The sequence below is a fragment of the Salvelinus namaycush genome, chromosome 28 (genome assembly GCF_016432855.1).
Source record: "Salvelinus namaycush isolate Seneca chromosome 28, SaNama_1.0, whole genome shotgun sequence".
Classification (NCBI taxonomy): Eukaryota; Metazoa; Chordata; class Actinopteri; order Salmoniformes; family Salmonidae; genus Salvelinus; species Salvelinus namaycush.
In genome coordinates this window covers 35,913,202-35,934,014 of record NC_052334.1, presented here as the reverse complement: position 1 = coordinate 35,934,014, position 20,813 = coordinate 35,913,202, and the positions used below count along the sequence as shown (strand labels likewise).

General features: G+C 43.5%; 1 protein-coding gene across 1 annotated transcript in view; it reads left to right on the top strand.

The window, feature by feature from the left end:
- asap2a (ArfGAP with SH3 domain, ankyrin repeat and PH domain 2a) overlaps nucleotides 1–20,813 on the top strand; it is a 94,490-nt gene that overhangs the window by 42,150 nt on the left and 31,527 nt on the right. Inside the window, exons 4-6 of the mRNA XM_038967273.1 lie at nucleotides 1,173–1,247; nucleotides 18,883–18,932; nucleotides 20,605–20,734. Of these exons, the coding sequence (XP_038823201.1) occupies nucleotides 1,173–1,247; nucleotides 18,883–18,932; nucleotides 20,605–20,734 (255 nt within the window). The remainder of the gene's footprint in view (nucleotides 1–1,172; nucleotides 1,248–18,882; nucleotides 18,933–20,604; nucleotides 20,735–20,813) is intronic.

Below are 20,813 nucleotides of genomic sequence, written 5' to 3'. Positions count from 1 at the left end.
TACACAGTTTGAATGGCTGTGATAGGAGAAAACTGGATGGATCAACAACATTGTAGTTACTCCAAAATACTAACCTAATTGATAGTGAAAAGGAAGCCTGTACAGAATAAAAATATTCCAAAACATGCATCCTGTTTGCAACAAGGCACTAAAGTAATACAGCAACAAATGTGGCAAAGCAATTCACTTTTTGTCCTGAATACAAAGTGTTATGTTTGGGTCAAATACAATACAACACATTACTAAGTACCACTCCATATTTTGAAGCATACTGGTGGCTGCATCATGTTATGGGTCTACTTGTAATTGTTAAGGAATGGAGCTAAGCACAGGCAAAATCCTAAAGGAAAACCTGGTTCAGTCTGCTTTCCACTAGACACTGGGAGATGAATTCACCTTTCAGCAGGACAATAACCTAAAACACAAGGTCAAATCTACACTGAAGTTGCTTACCGTAAGGACATTGAATGTTCCTGAGTGGTGGAGTTACAGTTTTGACTTAAATAAAAGAGTAAATATATATATTTTATTTTTTAACTAGGCAAGTCCATTAAGAACACATTCTTATTTTCAATGACAAACTACCCTGGCCAAACCAAGACGATGCTGTGCAATTTGTGCTCCGCCCTAGGAGACTCCCAATCACAGCCAGATGTGATACAGCCTAGATTCGAACCAGGGACTGTAGTGACGCCTACTTGCACTGAGATGCAGTGCCTTAGACCGCTGCGCCACTCGGGAGCACCTTAAATCTACTTGAAAATCTATGTGGGGGGTGCAGCAACTCTATATTAGAAAGGTGTTCCTAATGTTTGGTATAGTCAGTGTACGTCGCTATGATGCGGTCCTACACCATTTCCTGATTTTACAGACAGACCACTAGAAGTTCAATCATGGTGAAAATTGTTATTTGACCTACTGAGAGAACCTAGGATTTCACCAAATTGTCAGGAGTTTCATGATTTTTATTTCTGGGAGAAGATTATCACTTTAAGACACACCGTTGTAGAGTATACAGAGTGTCTGTACAAAGACATCAAAGACAGGCCCACACACACAACCAGCTAAGGTGAGTGCGTTTAAACAGCACGCATAATCTGTGGTTGTCACTATTCACCCATGGTCGCGTTAAACCCCTCTGACCTAGGCTTCTCTCCACTGTGTCCATTCAGTTCCAGAACATGAACAACATCATCACCTTCCCTCTGGACAGCCTGCTGAAAGGAGACCTGAAAGGAGTCAAAGGGGTGAGGAACACTATCCTTCATGGCTTTCTGTTACACTGTGTGGGGTGTTGGTTATTACAGGCAGAGATTAAAGTAGAGACGTCCATAAGGATTTGTTTAAAAGCTCTTCCATTACCCTACTACACTGTTGTAATTACTAGGTACTGTACATGTTTTGTAGCTGCTGCAGAACAGATAAGGTGTGTGTGTGTGTGTGTGTGTGTGTGTTGGGGGTGGAAACTATAAACGGCGCACCACTCTTGCACTAGACAACACCATAACTACACTCCGTCACACATTTAAAGTCTGGGACCAGCCCACATATTCTACTAGCTCCAGGATAAACCAGTCAGCCAGTGCGTGATGGTGCAGACAGCCTACTGCAGGAATGCAATCAGAATCTTGTTTATATCAATGGGAGGCCGGCCCCAGACAGCCCAGTCTGCCAGGCCTCTAATCCTATCAGCACTCATTACTGTCCTCTCTCGCTCTCGCGCTCGCTCGCTCAGAGTCTGGCTATCACATGGCTGCTCACTGTTGCCTCTTAAAATCTCCAAGGACTCTTGCTTTCTTTTTTTCTTCTCTTCCATGCCCCCTACCCCTCACCTTTGTAACTGTTGGCATCCACAGGCTACATCAGCCTAAACGAGTAGGCTTGTGCACAGAGTAGGGCTGACCCCAATTAGTCGACTGGTCTATTGTTTGGTCGTTAGGCTGTTGGTCGATCAAGATTGTTTTAGTCGATTAGTAACGTGTATATATATAATCATTTGCGCACATCTCAATTAACTAATCCAAAGCCAATTCATGCTTCACCCGAAAATGTGGTCAGAGGCTCCATTTGGAGGGTGTGACGCAATAGCAGAGCCTTCAAAGGCATGCAGAGGACAAATCGAGTTCCGTTCCACATCACAATGCGGAGGGACAATGCGGAGGGCTCTGTATAGCTCCACATTGACATGATTGGTTGACGGTAGGTGGGGGCGGTACATCCTGTATAAACACAAATTCACTTCCTTGACAACAGCACTGCTCTGCGAAGCAGCGCACGAAGTATGAATGCCCTGATTTCTGCTGGGGCCGTATCACCGGAAACGCTGCACGGCCAATGCAGACGTCAGATTGACCATGCGCCGAGATGCACTTCCAGAATGCTCTCTTTCCCATCAATTTGTGCACATTCCTTGTTTCATAACTTCAATGTGTGAATTGTCTGCGTTTGATTGTTAGTGTATATCAATTCCCCATTACATTTATCAGCAGTACTACATTTACCCGTTAATTCCTATCATTTCTAATCTACAATGTTTGTTACTTTGGTTAAGGTAATTTATTTGGATGCGTTCAATAATATTCTTCCAGTCTTCCAGTTCTCATTGTCAGAGTGGACACATTGTTAGCAGAGCGCACCACCTATGCTACACTAGTGAGAAACAAGATTTGGTTTATTTCATTCCATTTACGAGTTTTGTCAATTTAGTCATTGTCTTTTGATTTAGAGAGCTCCTGTCAATGTTGAGTAAGGACGCGCACGCATAGAAGTAGGCCTATAGGCTACCTGGCCTGCGCGCAAATGTATTCATTTGGGGCGGCAGGTAGCCTAGTGGTTAGAGCGTTGGATTTATAACCTGAAAGGTTGCAAGATCGAATCCCCGAGATGACAAGGTAAAAATCTGTTGTTCTGCCCCTGAACAAGGCAGTTAACCCACTGTTCCTAGGCCGTCATTGAAAATTAGATTTTGTTCTTAACTGACTTGCCTAGTTAAATAAAGCTACAAAATATAAATGTGCCAATTTGGGGATCTGATAGTATTTCTGATTGGCTTAACGCACCACCACTAATGACCTGTGGAGCTTTTCAAAGAAATGTTTTCTTCACCTCAGACAACAAGCAAACAAAGTCTGTTTTTACATCCATTGAGAATGACAATAGTTCCTCAATGTATTTGAAATATCTTTCCAGCTTTCTCCCTTTCAATAACCACTCAGTGTGAATGGGAAAAATGTCATGCTCTGATCCAGTGGAAACCTGATTACTTCTTATCAGTGCTTGACTTGGACTGAAATAGGTTCCGGTAATCATTTTGGGTGCTGGTACTTTTTATATATAGGTGCAGGAGTGCCACAATACTTTTGAGCTAATATTCTATAAGAGGAACAGGAGCTCAAGCAGTAGAACATTTGAGGTGCTGGTACTCAGCTCCGGTGAGTTCCTGCCCAGGTCAAGCACTGCCTCTTATCCATTGTGCAAATATTATACAGCTGTGTCTGTCTCAAGCTCACTCGCACAGGAAACTCTTGAGGGCCCAGAATATTTTATACAGTGTTGAAAGTTCCTTAGTGATAGCTTCAGTCCTGACCCAATTTAATAGTGGATACAATGTTTAAAGTTTGTTGCAGACAGGTCATGTGTAGCCAATGTGATTTATAGAATATTTATATTTATCAGGATATTTTCTACCTGCAGGCTGCAATGTTTTTTTCGTTGGTTTTGTGTAGGCTGTGTTTCCATGGCAATAGAAGTTACTTTTTAGGTTTGTGTCATTTAGATTTGGATAGAATTTTGATGAAACACTTGACAATGATTTGGAGATATGAAGACATTATAAATGAAATGAAACAGTTTCATGAAAATGTGCATATGAAAACAATAACTGGCACACAGTTCGGTAGGAATGGTAAGCTAAATTAGCATTCCACATCAAAGGTTGCGACTCCTCGTGTAGCCTATTACCGGCAACTTCAGGAGAGTAATGGCAGAATCTGCGAAAGCCAGCAGGAGCGAGAGGAGAGTAGTTGGTTCAGTTTGAGTTTTTTTTCTTCTGGTTATCTAGACCTCTGGCGCCCTCTTAAGGCATTTGTCTTATTTCATAAAACTGTAAGCTTAAAGCATCAGCCAAGCTCAATGCATATAGTTGATTTTGGTGTGTTTATGAAAAAATACACATTGAAAAATGGCGCCCGATTGGTTCGAAATAACAGACTTTCGGTCGACCAAGATTTTTTTCAGTTGGGGACAGCCCTAGTACAGGGCCTATCTGGACTGACAGAGGGAAGCAAGTAGGCCTTTGAACTGTGAGTACTGACAGAGCGGGAGAAGCAGTGATGCAGATTTGCTCATTACCCCTCTGGTGACTCTCATTACACTCCTGACATGGGGCTAATGGGGTGCAAGTCATGGTGCTTTCTGCTCTGATTCACACAGTCTCTCCATTACCACTGGGGGGTGAGGGGAGAGACAGAGAGAACGCGTGCGAGACTGTTAAAAAGAGAGACAAAGACTTTCCATCCCCAGCTTGCAGTACGTACCGTTCACTATCTCTCACTTACACTGCCACAGGACCTTTTCCCTCTTGCTTTCTCCATCATTATTCCTCTCCTCCCCCAGGGGAGGTACCTGTGGAGAACAGGAGGAAGGTGTTGCACCTATTAAGAAACTGAACAGTCCGTTTCTTAATAGGCGCATGCTTATCAATAACTGGAAGAAACAATGTCTTTTTTTATTTAACTTTTATTTTACATAGGAAAGTTAGTTATGAACAAATGATTATTTACAATGACGGCCTACCCCGGCCAAACCCTAACCCAGACGATGCTGGGCCAATTGTGCGCCGCCCTATGGATCTAGTCGCTCCTCATTACACACAACAGACCAGTACATTTTTACATCTTCAACATAGGATTCTGATTCAAAGTGGCAACTTTATTAACCCACCAGGGGGGAAATCATGTGCTTAAAAAGACAGTACACGAAAACACAGAAACAACACTAATTCATTCAAAGTGCTATAGCTTCACATTTAAAGTGAAAGTGGCTTTTGGAATAAAAGAGTCCCCATATCTATCTGTTTTCATTTTCTTTTGAAGAAGTCTCTTCCCTCTTGTCCGGCTGCTGCTGTGACTGAATTTTGAGTGAAGGTGATGAGTACTGTCCTTTAAAATGCTTTCAATTTTTAGGAGGATGAGTTTTGTGTACAGGTTTGTGGCTGATTCGTGATCTATACCAATTATACTTCCCGCCGTCTTAATCAAGCTCTATAGCTTGACTTGGTCTTGCACTCGCATGTTTCCAAACAGGCATTTTAGACCAAAGGACATTACACTCGGCAGGACAGATTTAGAAAACTTTTGTAAGATGTGGCGGTCGACATTGAAATAGTTGTTTGCGTAAAAAAAAAAAATCTCTGTTGCAATTTCTTTATCTTTGCAAAGGCACAGTCATTGAATTTCAGTTTGTCTATTTCGATTCCCAGGCACTCCATCGACTGGTTCCCCGTTGATCTTCGTAGGTGGTAGTGGAGTTTTGTTCCTTCTCAAATCAAGTTCCATCACTTTAGTTTTCTTAACGTTTATTTCAAGAAAGTTATCTGCACACCGCTGGACAAATTTAGCCTTTTCTCTTTCAAAACCTTGAGGCTTGTTCTGGTTCTGGTTCTGGGTGGAGGAAACCCACAACAGCGGTGTCATCCGCACATTTAAAAATCTTGTGGGCTGCGTCAGGCTTGACAATTGTTTGTGTACAGTATTAGGGAAAGTACGCAACCTTGAGGGGCTCCCGTATTCACCGTTCTAGATGTAGAGATGGCGGAGTTAAACTTCACTTGTTGAGTACGGTTCACAAGGAAACTATTAATCCACTTGATCAGTAGAGAGTTGACACCTAAATTCACCAGTTTATCCTCCAGTCAATGAATACAATTTTCACTAGGCTATTTGCCTTTTCTAAATGTTCGTAGATATTGTTCAGCATGACCAGTAACGCATCAACACCCATGGAGTCACGGTATGCGAATTGGTTTGAGTCTAATTGGGATGAGAGACCAGAGAGAACTTGTTTTTTATTTTTTCCCAAAATATTTCATAGGTACAGATGTCAGGGCTACAGGGTGTAAATTTGTTATTTTCTTTTAGGCTGTTGTTTTTAGGTATTGGGACAATCAGCCACTTCTTCTGTAAGTCTGGAATTATCCCACTGTTCAGTGACCGCTGGAACAGCGTCTGGAATGGAATGTGAGCTGGTCTGCGCATGCCTGAAGTGCCTCGCTGCTGACGCCATCTGGACCATATGATTTTCGTGGATTGACACGTTGAAAGTATTGCTTGACGTCTTTCATAGAAATATGTATATCAACAGCTGGTATGCTGTTTATTTTGTCCAAGGCCACTTTCTGCTGCAATGTAAAATATCACACGTTAAAACTACAATAGAAACTGTTGAAATTATTTGCAAAAGCAAGGTCATTTTATTCACAGAGTCAATGTGCGGGGGCACGTAATTGAGGTAATATGTAAATGTATGTAGAGTTTATCTGCTATGTAGTGCTAGGGCAAAAACCAAAATGTGTACCCAGGGGGGTCCTAGACCCTTGTCTATAGCAACTCCCCACAAGAATGGGCTTTAGGGGGGGGACAGGTGAAACGGTATCCATACTTCATACTGTCTAAGCTTTATATGAATATAACTCTGAATACAGCAACACATCCCCATTGGCATTCCCGTCACTTACATTTTACATTTAAGTCATTTAGCAGACGCTCTTATCCAGAGCGACTTACAAATTTACCTTTATATTTAACTAGGCAAGTCAGTTAAGAACAAATTCTTATTTTTCAATGATGGCCTAGGAACAGGGGCTGAACGACAGATTTGTACCTTGTCAGCTCGGGGATTTGAACTTGCAACCTTTCGGTTACTAGTCCAACGCTCTAACCACTAGGCTACCCTGCCGCCCCACTTCTGTAGATGTTATAACCATTTATTGCTTCCATTTTCTCATCAAAGGATATACAGTGCCTTCAGAAAGTATTCATGTCCCTTGACTTATTCCACATTTTGTTATAGCCTCAATACAAAATCTATTAAAAAAAAAAAAAAAATGTTTTGTCACCCATTTACACATAATATCCCATAATGACAAAGTGAAAACATGTTTTTAGAAATGTTTGCACATTTATTGAAAATGAAATACAGAAATATCAAATTTACATAAGTATTCACACCCCTGTGTCAATACATGTTAGAATCACCTTTGGCAGCGATTACAGCTGTGAGTCTTTCTGAGTAAGTCTGTAAGAGCTTTCCACACCTGGATTGCACAATATTTGCACATTGTTATTTTAAACTTGATTTAGATTTGATTTGTCACATGTGCTGAATACAACAGGTGTTGACCTTACCGTGAAATGCTTACTTGCAAGCCCTTAACTTCTCTAGGATAGGGGGCAGCATTTTCATGTTTGGATGAAAAGCATACCCAAATTCAACTGCCAGCTACTCATCCCCAGAAGATAAGATATGCATATTATTAGTTGATTTGGATAGAAAACACTCTGAAGTTTCTAAAACTGTTTGAATCATGTCTGTGAGTATAACAGAACTTATTTAGCAGGCGAAACCCCGAGGACAAACCATTCAGATTTTTTTTTTTTGAGGTCACTCTCTTTTCAATGGGTTTTCATTGGGAATCCAGATTTCTAATTGACCTTCTTGCAGTTCCTACCGCTTCCACTGGATGTCAACAGTCTTTAGAAATTGGTTGAGGTTTTTTCCTTTGTGTAATGAAGAAGTACGGCCATCCAGAACGAGGGTAACTTGAAGTGTACTGTTAGAGGCGCATGACCAGAAAGCTAGCTACAGTTTGTTTTAATCCTGTATTGAATACAGATCATCCCGTCTTCAATTTTATCGATTATTTACGTAAAAAAATACCTTTAAGTTGTATTACAAAAGTAGTTTGAAATGTTTTGGCAAAGTTTACAGGTAACTTTTGAGATTTTGTAGTCACGTTTCACAATTTGGAACCAGTGTTTTTCTGGATCAAACGCACCAAATAAATGGAATATTTTGGATATATATCAACGGAATTAATCGAACAAAAGGACCATTTGTGATGTTTATGGGATATATTGGAGTGCCAACAACAGAAGCTCGTCAAAGGTAAGGCATGAATTATATTTTTATTTCTGCGTTTTGTGTCGCGCCTGCAGGGTTGAAATATGCTTCTCTCTCTTTGTTTACTATGGTGCTATCCTCAGATAATAGGCTTTTCGGCGAAAGCAAACGATGCTATTTGAAATCTGACATGTTGGCTGGATTCACAACAAGTGTAGCTCTAATTTGGTGTATTGCATGTGTGATTTCATGAAAGTTAGATTTTTATAGTAATTTATTTGAATTTGGCGCTCTGCATTTTTACTGGCTTTTGGCCAAGTGGGACAGTAGTGTCCCACATATCCCAGAGAAGTTAACCAACAATGCAGTTTTAAGAGAATAGAGTTAAGAAAATATTTACTAAATAAACTAAATCAAAAATACTAATAATAATAACAATAATAATAATGAGGCTGTATACAGGGGGTACTGGTACCAAGTCGATAAGCGGGGGTACAGGTTAGTCAAGGTAATTTGTACATGTAGGTAGGGGTAAAGTGACTATGTATAGATAATAAACAGCGAGTAGCAGTAGTGTAAAAACAAAGGGGGGGGGGGGGGGGGTCAATGCAAATAGTTTGGGTGGCCATTTTGATTAATTGTTCAGCCGTCTTTAGGCTCGGGGATAGAAGCTGTTAAGGAGCCTTTTGGTCCTAGACCTGGCGCTCCGGTACCGCTTGCTGTGCAGTAGCAGAGAGAACAGTCTATGACTTGGGTGACTGGGAGTCTTTGCCAATTTTTGGGGGCCTTCCTCTGACACTGCCTAGTATATAGGTCCTGGATGGCAGGAAGCTTGGCCCCAGTGATGTACTGGTTTATACGCACTACCCTCTGTAGCGCCTTACGGTCAGATGCCGAGCAGTTGCCATACCAGGCGGTGATGCAACCGGGTCAGGATGCTCTCGATAGTGCAGCTGTAGACCTTTTTAAGGTTCTGGGCACCCATGCCAAATCTTTTTAATCTCCTGAGGGGGAAAAGGTGTTGTCGTGCCCTCTTCACAACTTTCTTGGTGTTTGGATCATGATAGTTTGTTGGTGATCTGGACCCCAAGGAACTTTAAACTCTCGACCCGCTCCACTACAGCCCCGTTGATGTGAATGGGGGCGTGTTCCGCCCTCCTTTTCCAGTAGCCCACGATCTCCTTTGTCTTGCTCACATTGAGGGAGAGGTTGTTGTCCTGGCACTACACTGCCAGGTTTCTGACCTCCCTATAGGCTGTCTCATTGTTGTCGGTGATCAGGCCTAACACTGTTGTGTCGTTTGCAAACTTAATGATGATGTTGGAGTCATGCTTGGCCACACAGTCGTGGGTGAACAGGGAGTACAGGAGGGGACTAAGAACGCACCCCTGAAGGACTCCCTTGCTGAGGATCAGCGTGGCAGATGTGGTGTTGCCTACCTACCCTTACCACATGGGGGTGGCCCGTCAGGAAGTCCAGGATCCAGTTGCAGAGGGGGGTGTTTAGTCCCAGGGTCCTTAACTTAGTGCTGAGCTTTGTGGGCACTATGGTGTTGAACACTGAGCTGTATTCAATGAACAGCATTCTCACATAGGTGTTCCTTTTGTTCAGGTGGGAAAGGGCAGTGTGAAGTGCGATTGAGATTGTGTCATCTGTGGATCTGTTGGGGCGGTCTGTGAATTGGAGTGGGTCTAGAGTTTCCCGGTATGATGATGTTGATGTGAGCCGTGACCAGCCTTTCAAAGCACTTCATGGCTACCGACGTGAGTGCTACGGGGCGGTAGTCACTTAGGCAGGTTCTTTGCTTTCTTGGGCACAGGGACTATAATGGTCTGCTTGAAACATGTAGGTATTGCAGACTCGGTCATGGAGAGGTGGAAAAGGTCAGTGTAGACACTTGCCAGTTGGTCCATGCATGCTCTGAGTACTAGTCCCGGTAATCCGTCTGGCCTCGCGGCCTTGTGAATGTTCATCAGTTTAAAGGTCTTTGTCACATCTGCTACGGAGAGCGTGATCACAGTCGTCCAGAACAGCTGGTGCTCTCATGCTTGCTTCAGTGTTGCTTGCCTCAAAGCGAGCATAAAAGGCATTTAGCCCATCTGGTAGGCTCGCGTCACTGGGCAGCTCGCAGCTGTGTTTCCCTTTGTAGTCCGTAATAGTTTGTAAGCCCTGTAACATCCGACGAGCATCAAAGCCGGTGTGTAGGTTTCAATCTTAGTCCTGTATTGATGCTTTGCCTGTTTTTGATGGTTTGTCTTAGGGCATAGCAGGAATTCTTGTAAGCGCCCGGATTAGTGTCCCTCTCCTTGAAAGCGGCAGCTCTAGCCTTTAGCTCAGTGCTGATGTTGCCTGTAATACATGACTTCTGGTTGGGATATGTATGTACGGTCACGATTTTTGATTTTTATCCCTCTGGTTGCACATGTAACATGCTGGTAGAAATGTAAAAGGGATTCAAGTTTGCCTGCATTAAAGTCCCAGGCCACTAGGAGTGCCGCTTCTGGATGAGCATTTTTTTGTTTGCTTATGGCCTTATACAGCTCGGTGAGTGCAGTCTTAGTGCCATCGTCGGTTTGTGGTGGTAAATAGACGGCTACGAAAATATAGATAAACTCTTGGTAGATAGTGTGGTCTACAGCTTATCATGAGGTTATCTACCTCAGGCGAGCAATACCTCAAGGCTACTTTAATATTAGACATCGGGCACCAGCTGTTATTGCCAAATAGACACACACCCCCACCCCTCGTCTTACCGGATATAGCTATTCTGTTCTGCCGATGCACAGACAACCCAGCCAACCGTGTCATTGTTCAGCCACGACTCGGTGAAACATAAGATATTACAGTTTTTAATGTCCCGTTCGTAGGATAGTCTTAAACGGAGCTCATCCAGTTTATTCTTCAGTGATTGCACGTTGGCTAATAAACTCAGCAAAATAAGAAATGTCCCTTTTTCAGGACCCTGTCTTTCAAAGATAATTCGTAGAAATCCAAATAATTTCAGATCTTCATTGTAAAGGGTTTAAACGCTGTTTCCCATGCTTGTTCAATGAACCATAAACAATGAATGGACATGCACCTGTGGAACGGTCGTTAAGACACTAACAGCTTATAGACGGTAGGCAATTAAGGTCACAGTTATGAAAACTTAGGACACTAAAGTGGCCTTTCTACTGCCTCTGAAAAACACCAAAAGAAAGATGCCCAGGGTCCCTGCTCATCTGCGTGAACATGCCTTAGGCGTGCTGCAAGGAGGCATGAGGACTGCAGATGTGGCCAGGGCAATAAATTGCAATGTCCGTACTATGAGACGCCTAAGACAGTGCTACAGGGAGACAGGACGGACAACTGATCGTCCTCGCAGTGGTAGACCACGTGTAACAACACCTGCACAGGATCGGTACATCGAACATCATACCTGCGGGACAGGTACAGGATGGCAACACGTCCGAACATCACACCTCCATCAGTGCTCAGACTGTCCGCAATAGGCTGAGAGAGGCTGGACTGAGGGTTTGTAAGCCTGTTGTAAAGGCAGGTCCTCACCAGACATCACTGGCAACAACGTCACCTATGGGCACAAACCCACCGTCGCTAGACCAGACAGGACTGGCAAAAAGTGCTCTTCACTGACGAGTTGTGATTTTTGTCTCACCAGGGGGGCTGGTCGGATTTGCGTTTATTGTCGAAGGAATGGGTGTTACACCGAGGCCTGTACTCTGGAGCGGGATTGATTTGGAGGTGGAGGGTCCGTCAATGCCACCAGCCATACTGCTCGTACTGTGCGTGATTTCCTGCAAGGCAGGAATGTCAGTGTTTTGCCATTGGTCAGCTAAGAGCCCGGATCTCAATCCCATTGAGCACGTCTGGGACCTGTTGGACCTGAGGGTGAGGGCCATTCCCTCCAGAAATATCCGGGAACTTGCAGGTGCCTTGGTGGAAGAGTGGGGAAGCATCTCACAGCAAGAACTGGCAAATCTGGTGCAGTCCATGAGGAGGAGATGCACTGCGGTACTTAATGCAGCTGCTGGCCACAGCAGATACTGACTGTTACTTTTGATTTTGACCCCCCCCCCCCCCCCCTTTTTCAGGGACACATTATTCCATTGCTGTTAGTCACATGTCTGTGGAACTTGTTCAGATATTGTCTCAGTTGTTGAATCTTGTTATGTTCATACAAATATTCACATATGTTTAGTTTGCTGAAAATAAATGCAGTTGACAGTGAGAGGACGTTTATTTTTTTGCTGAGTTTAGAATGGATGGTAGCCGACAAATTCTCACAAGGCACCCTGATCTCCAGCTCCCTGTATTTCCTTATTGTCTTCATGCGATTGACGGGGATTTGGGCCGTGTCTGGAAACAACATTATATCCTTTGCGTCTGACTCACCAGTTCGAGGTGAGTAATCGCTGTTCTGATATCCAAAAGCTATTTTCGGTCATAAGAGACTGTAGTATCAACATTATGTACAAAATACGTTTTTTTTTTTATGTGTAAAAATAGGACAATTGGTTAGGAGCCCGTAAAACGGCAGCCATCCCTTCATTTTTAAGTCTTGCCATAGTTTTTCAAGCTGATTGAAGTCAAAACTGTAACTAGGCCTCTCAGGAACGTTGCATGTTATCTTGGTAAGCCTTGTGATTTAGTTTATTGTCCTGCTGAACGGGGAATTTTGTCTCCGAGTGTCTGTTGGAAATCAGACAAACCAGGTTTTCCTCTAGGATTTTGTCTGTGATTAGCTCTATTCCATTTATTTTTATCCTAAAAAACTCCCTATTCCTTGCCGATGACAAGCATACCATAAACATGATGCAGCCACCAGCATGCTTGAAAATATGAAGAGTGGCACTCGTGTTGTGTTGGATTTGCCCCATACATAACGCTTTGTGTTGAGGACATTAAGTTTATTTCTTTGCCACATTCTTTGCAGTTTTACTTTAGTGCCTTATTGTAAACAGGACGCATGTTTTGGAATATTTCTATTCTGTACAGATTTCCTTTTCACACTGTCATTTAGGTTAGTATTGTGGAGTAACTACAACGTTGTTGATCCTTCCACAGTTTTCTTCTATCACAGCCATTAAACACTATTTTTATCAATCTACCAATAGGGTCCCTTTGCATTATTATTATTATTTTTTTACCCCTGAACTTATTTAGGCTTGCCATAACAAAGGGGTTGAATTCTTGTTGACTCGAGAAATTTCAGCTTTTCCTTTCAATTAATTTGTCTTGCAACATAGCTCCACTTTGACATGTATGGGGTATTGTTTATAAGCCATTTTAAATTCAGGCTGTAACACAATAACATGTGGAAAAAGTTGACTGTTGTGAATACTTTTTCAAGGCGCTGTATCTAAGTGAGTTTCAGAGATGGCCAGTATATGAATGTTGTCGATGTTAGCAAGTTAACAACTTCATGAACCTTGTTTCTCAGGCTAAATATGTTAACGCAAGCTATTTATTGCCCATTTCGGGGTTGCTTGTAAGGCCTCTCAAGCAAGCACAAAAAATGATCAGAGGTCGACATGTAACTGATAATTACATTTGAGCCAATAGAACAGGGAGAGCTACCCACAGTGGGCTTCCTACTAGGGCAAACGGTCTCAGTGCTAATTGTGTAATTCAGGTTTATATGAACAAGGTTACTGATATCAAGAAGGTCCTTTTTTTTATCAAACTCTGCACGTTCAAGTGCCACAGCCCAAGCCCCTTAAGTGATTTGTAAACCGAGGGGATATCCATATTTATGGCATTGACATTTAAACTAATAGCATTGGTTTAACTTTTGCTAGCCACAGTGGGCTTCCCATTTGTAACAGTAACAGAACTAACAATGGGATTCAACTTTATAGGTTCAAGATTATGACTTATGTTGGAATATGAACATCTGTAGCACTATTATGATAGAACTGTGATATAATGGTAGGGAATACCTGAGACCGCACTGATTCTCCTGCTGTGGGGGATGGAGGGCAATAGACTCCTGAGGGCTTGGGCTGTGAAAGTGTCCGAGTAAGCAACCGTTTTATGCTCAAAGAGAGCGTCTGTGCTCCACGGTAGTTGGGATATATTCTGTCCTCACTGAAACAATCCCTCCGCAGAGTACATTTTCAGCTAGTGATGCAGTGGAGGAGTCTGCTGAAGTGGTTCGACTCATGGCCTATTGAGAGTAGTGGACCCATGAAAAGTAGCCGCTTACCTGCATACTTTGCGGCTCCTTTCAGGTCCATTACAGGCCATTTTACGCTCCACTCATCTCTCCATCCTGCTGTTTAACCTCAACTGGGGAAAAGATGTAGGTGTTTAACATGCTGCTCTCTGGGGTTGTACGGTCATGGCACAAAGTGACCCCGTAGTTTTTTGGTTTCCTCTCACTTCCTGTCATTTTTGTTGGTACTTCCGCATGGACAGCGTCTGATAAAGGATGTACAAGTAGGAACGTTACTGGTCTGTCTGGTTACATTAGCCTGGGTCCCGTCTGCTTCTACTGAGGCAGAGACAGCCCCAGAGAGCTTAAAGTAAGCCATGATTAAGATTTATAAGTTTCTTCAGTTGAGAAGGGGTAGGTACACTGTATGTGAAGTACAGGTAACTGCCAAAATAAAGGAAACCCCAACATAGTGTCTTAATAGGGGGTTGGGCCACCATGAGCCGCCAGAACTTCAATGCGCCTTGGCATAGATTCTACAAGTGTCTGGAACTCTATCGGAGGGATGCGGCACTATTCTTTCATGAGATATTCCATAAGTGTTCAATTGGGTTGAGATATGGTGACTGACACACACTTTAAACCCCCTATGCTCCTTTGAGACCGCTCTTTCAAAGTCACTGAGATCTTCTAGCTACTGTAGCCTTGGCCACTTTTATACATGACCCTAAGTATGATGGGATGTCAAGTAATTAACTCAGGAACCACACCTGTGTGGAAGCACACACTTTCAATATACACTACATGGCCAAAAGTCGTCGAACATCTCACTCCAAAATCATGGGCATTAATCTGGAGTTGGTCCCCCCTTTGCTGCTATTAGTGGCGCAGTGGTCTAAGGCACTATCTCAGTGCTAGAGGTGTCACTACAGACCCTGGTTCGATCCCGGGCTGTATCACAACCGGCCGTGATCGGGAGTCCCATAGGGCGGCACACAATTGGCCCAGTGTCATCATTGTAAAATAAGAATTTGTTCTTAACTCACTTGCCTAGTTAAGTAAAAAAAAGAACAGCCTCCAACATGTTTTCCACTGCTCCAGTGTCCAACGGCGGTGAGCTTTACACCACTCCAGCCAATGCTTGGCATTGCACATGGTGATCTTAGGCTTGTGTGCGGCTTCTCGGACATGGAAACCCATTTCATGAAGCTCCCGGCGAACAGTTTTTGTGCTGACGTCGCTTCCAGAGGCAGTTTGGGACCCTGTAGTGAGTGTTGCAACCGAAGACGGGCGATTTCTATGTGCTACACGCTTCAGCACATTTCTGTGAGCTTGTGTGGCCTACCACGTCGCGGCTGAGTTGTTGTTGCTCTGAGACATGTCCACTTCACAATAACATCACTTACAGTTGTCCGGGGCAGCTCTAGCAGGGCAGAAATGTGACAAACTGACTTGTTGGAAAGGTGGCATCCTATGACGGTGCCACGTTGAAAGTCGTCGAGCTCTTCAGTACGGGCCATTCTACAAATGTTTGTCTATGGAGATTGCATGGCTGTGTGCTCAATTTTATACACCTGTAGGCAACGGCTATGGCTGAAATAGCCGAATCCACTAATTTGTCGACATACACTAAAAGCATTTGGTATCCCTCATTTACTCAAGCGTTTTCTTTTATTTTGGCATTTAACTGTATGTGTACTAATGAAATATTCGTAGTCCAATCCGGAATTGGGCACAACCAACCAAGATACAGCATGATCACTCCCTGTCTGTCTGCGGTTCAGTGCTGGCTCAGGCCCTCATAGTTGGTTCATATGGGTTATTGTTGCTGCATGGGCCCTTAAGCTCTGTCCAGTGTCCACCTCCTTAACCACATTCCCACTCCAAACACTGAACATAAGCAGACTGGCGGAAAGTGCTGAGACCACAAAACACCAGAGCCAAGGGGATTTACGTATTAGACCTGACACTGGGATGATGTCATCCCTTCCAGCGCTAGACCTTCTGATCCTTTGTATCTATTGTGGGTTTTTTTTGTGTTTTTTTACACACACCATGACTCACATCCCCCCCCCCCCCCCCCCCATAGAGTCATGAAACCCATACACACACACACAGAATTGTTGGCGGAGGCTTTTAGCGCCAAGAAGCTCTGCCAAAGGAGTGATCTCACCATTATTTCTCACCAAGAAAAGATTAGGGAGTAGAGGCTGATCATAATTAATGGAATTGTAACAGGTGCCCTTGACAGCAACAAGACCAGGTTCAAGACGACATTGGAATAGAGGTTGAAAGCTGTAAATTGCATGTTTTATATTTGAGGTCTTGGTGAAAAGGCTCTGTCCACGTAGCAGTCTGAATAGGTCCCGTTCCAACTCACTGGACAGGCATGTGGATCATCCACTACTGTATCACCTCAAGTGGACCCATCCCATTCAGGAGCACAGGAAAGGACAATGGTAACGGAGGTAAGAATTGAACTAAGAAACTCAACCAAGAAAGAGGCTACTGCAGGATAGGAACTTTATAGAAGAGTGTTATGTTTTGTTTTAAAGCCTCTGTCTCCCAAATATCTATTCTGGCAAAACTCATTAAAGAGAGGGTGCATGTTGATTTGGTAGAGTGGATGGGAGGTGAGCCCTGTCTGGCTGTGCTCTTCCAGCATTCCACACAGCTAAGTTGCCCTGCCATGTTCCATGTTGTTGTGTGGAAGCTAGCTGTCACGACTTCTGCCGAAGTCGGTGCTTCTCCGTGTTCGGGCGGTGCTCGGCGGGCGGCGTTGCCGGTCTTCTAGCCATCGCCGATCCACTTTTCTTTTTCCTTTGGTTTTGTCTTTGTTTTCACACACCTGTTTTCCATTTCACAATGATTTGTTCCTGTATTTAAACCCTCTGTTTCCCCCATGGTGCTGTGCGGGATTATTCATGTTCAGTTAGGTTTATTTTGATGGCTGGTTTTTTGTCGGGTGCTGTGTTCACCCGTGAGTTATCTTTACCGTCTTGTTTTGGTCAAGTGTAATTGTTTACCTTGTGCCTTGTTGAGTAAAGTACGTTGCTCACTCATTCTGCTGTCCTGCGCCTGACTTCATGCACCAGCTACACTCACCATCTGATACTAGCGGCCCACTTCACTCCCTACTGTTGTTCCCCACTCTCACAGTAGCTAGCTCCTCACTTCACTTCCCATCGAGCCGCTGTGAATGAGAGAGGAATGCTGCACTTGGACAATGTGCCGCTCTGCGCAACTCGTCTCGCTTCCGCGGCTTGTATTTTTAGCCAGTGTTCTCCTTTAAAAAATGTTTATCTTGCTTCCTCTATTTCTCTTTCTCTCACACTCTTTGTCTCTTTATCTCTTTCTTTCTCTTTCGTCAGACCATGATCCAATGACCATGGATCCATGACTGCCACACTTGTTTTGAAGAGGTCTGGGCTGGTATCCACCAAGTGTCTGAGTAAGAGTGCTGATCTAGGATCAGTTTAGCCTTTTTATATATGAATGAATAAGATTTTATATTGAAAGGTTGGGACCTGAGATCAGCTCTCCTACTCTGAGTTGCTTTGTGGATACGGGCCCAGGGGTCAACAGAGGGAACGTCTCTGTAAGAGAATGGGCTGTCAGGCAATCTGTTTAATATAATGACAGCAAAATGGCAACATATTTATTGTAATAATGCCATAATACATTAATTGTAACAAAGCTTTAGAAAGATTGGCTTTTGTTAGAGGATGCGTCACATTTTATACCAACTCATTTTTCATTCCAGTTAATGACTATAAAAATGCCTGCGGTTGCCACTGCAATCATTTTTTTGTCTGAAAAAACCGACTGTTACAGTAACAATCAGTGCTCTCCACAATTGTTGATTGGGATGCAATCAGCAAATCAACATGAAAAGAACAAGCAGATTCACAGGGCAATCAGATAATCCATTGATCTCATCATGTTTCACCACGGCCTTTTTTCAATGGCCTCGGAAGCAGCAATTATGGTTGCCGCTGCGGTGTTTGGAGGAAAAATGACACGGGCAATTTCGCCAGTTAATGTCTGTTTTTGTTTGTCCCTAATCACTGTTTATTCATTGGCGCGGTGCCTGAAAAGCGTTGCATAATTGAACATTTGATCAAACAGCTGTTGAACGCTACTCTATTACCATGGGGAATCTGTTCAGCTGTGTGGCCACTTAAACCATGTTACTATTCTGAACACTGCTCTTTTTATTTTCAACGGTAGCACTTTGTACGTTATTGTCGTCTACGGCAACAACGAGGAAAAGGATGACAAGATTGAGTCATGTATTGGCAGTGTGCTTTGTTGACCTTTTGGCTAGTGCAGGGAGATTGACAGGGATGGGGTTTTCCCTGAGCTTGTAACATCACGTAAACATGAACTGACTGGAGTATTGATGTGTACCGTAGCTTCAGTGCCTTCTAGATATAGTAACGCTGTCTGTGTGTGCAGTGGTATGCTTAATATCACAATGTGTGCTATGACCATGTTGATCTCTTTCTAGCCTCTTTAACGGGTGATGTTAGTGCCAACAAAAACTGAATCATTCTGTTTCTGAATTAGAAGTTCTGACGTCGGTTTCTTTCTGCTTTTTTTCTTCACAGGACCTGAAAAAGCCATTTGATAAGTCCTGGAAAGACTATGAAACAAAAGTGTAAGTTTAAAAAATATATATTTTACTACCGCCAATATGAAATTATGTTCTGGCCAATTGACATTATTAGCTTAGAGTACGAAGACGATCAGATGATCAGTCCATTGTCTTTTGATCCGTTGGTTCATTCTATGGCCGTACTGTAGCAGTCGGTTCAACTGACTCACAAGCGTTTTGGTACTGTCATAATAGTTTGCATTTGACTGTGTATTTGTCATTGTTAGAGCCCGATTTGTATCCTCATAAGCAATATATTGAATGAGATGCAATGTGATATGTCTTGTCCCGTCTCTGTGCTTGTAATGGCCACTATTCCCCAACCAACCTCACCTTGCAATCATCAATGAATACACCCAGAATAATAAACCATCTCTCTGTCTACACTGTGATTTTGCATGCAACGGTATATGAAATTTTATAGCACTCTGATATATTTTCCAAGCTGCAAAGGACATTCTTTACTGAAAGGGTAATACATTTTCTTCTGCAACGCCAATCTGGTGACGAGACGGTACTGACTTGTTGCTCTCTGCTAGTCTGCTATCAATGGAGGGCAGTACCATGCTTGGCCTAGAACATCGTTGTCCCGTCTGCTCTGATGTTCTTTTCAACTTTTCCGATCACAATCGGATTTGTTCTCATATCTCTGTAATATCTCTAACCTCTTTGTCTGCGGTTATAATGAGGCCTTTCCTATTTTGCAGACCGAAAGAGGTTAGACTCTCTGCCCCAAACTCCACTCTGGCCCCGACCACCTTAAAGATCGCGAGTAGCACCCTGCCATCGTCACCACAGAGTCCCATTTGATCCGCTGTCTCCATCTCTGTGTCAACGGTCTTTGGTGGCTCTTGTGGCTGCTTTTAGCTTTCTCTCTACTCCTATGCTTCTGGGCTGAGGATTAAGGTGACAGCTTTGTAGGTGTTCTACTAATGAAAGCAGTCACATCTTGATGTCTTACCTAATGACGGTTTGAGTCTAAAAAAAGGAAGCCACCCAAAATGACCGAATGTAACCCAGATGACTTTGCCTGAGACGGATGAATGTTTGTGACGCAGCGGCAGGAATTGACTTCTTTAAGTGTCTTTTTGAATCAAATGTTTTCTGGAACAGCAGTAGATGATAGCACGTTATGTAGACTTGCAGGAGCAGACCATAGTGCAGCGCTGGCTCATGCATTCACACCACTTTGACATCAGCTTGATGCTCCCCTCTCTGTCTGTCTTGGTATGATCCGTTTGTAGTTTTTTTCCCCTTGGTTCAGTTTCCTTTGGAATGGCCTTGTTGCATCTGTGTCTTGATGGTTCCAAATGGGCCAAGCTGTTTACTGACTGCAGGCAGAGGTGAAAAAAAAACAGGCAAGTCATTAACGTTGGTTTAGCGATGGGCCACAGTGACGAGGACCTAACACCCATAACCCAAAGGCATGAGTGAGAGGCCGTCTGCTTTCAAATCTGAACGAAAACAGGCGTCACTTAAAGTCTCCCTAAGCTTCCTCATAGGAGGAGCCAAATGTTGCATCCTTTTTTAAGGGAATATGCTAAGCTAGAAAAGAATGCCCTTTTGCATGGAATGCCCTCCCCTTTCCACTCTGAATATTTCCTGTTTGGTGTGTCGGTGGTTGGAAATGCCCTTTGACCCCCCCCCCCCCCAACGATGTCACTTCCTGTCCCAGCACTAAGATCGAGAAGGAGAAGAAGGAGCACGCGCGGCAGCACGGCATGATCCGCACTGAGATCAGCGGGGCGGAGATCGCAGAGGAGATGGAGAAGGAGAGGAGGTTCTTCCAGCTGCAGATGTGTGAGGTGGGTAAGGAAAGAGATGGAGCTCAGGCCTGGGTTGCCAGGTTGGGTCATGGCCACAGCTGTAGTGGAGGGTTTTCTG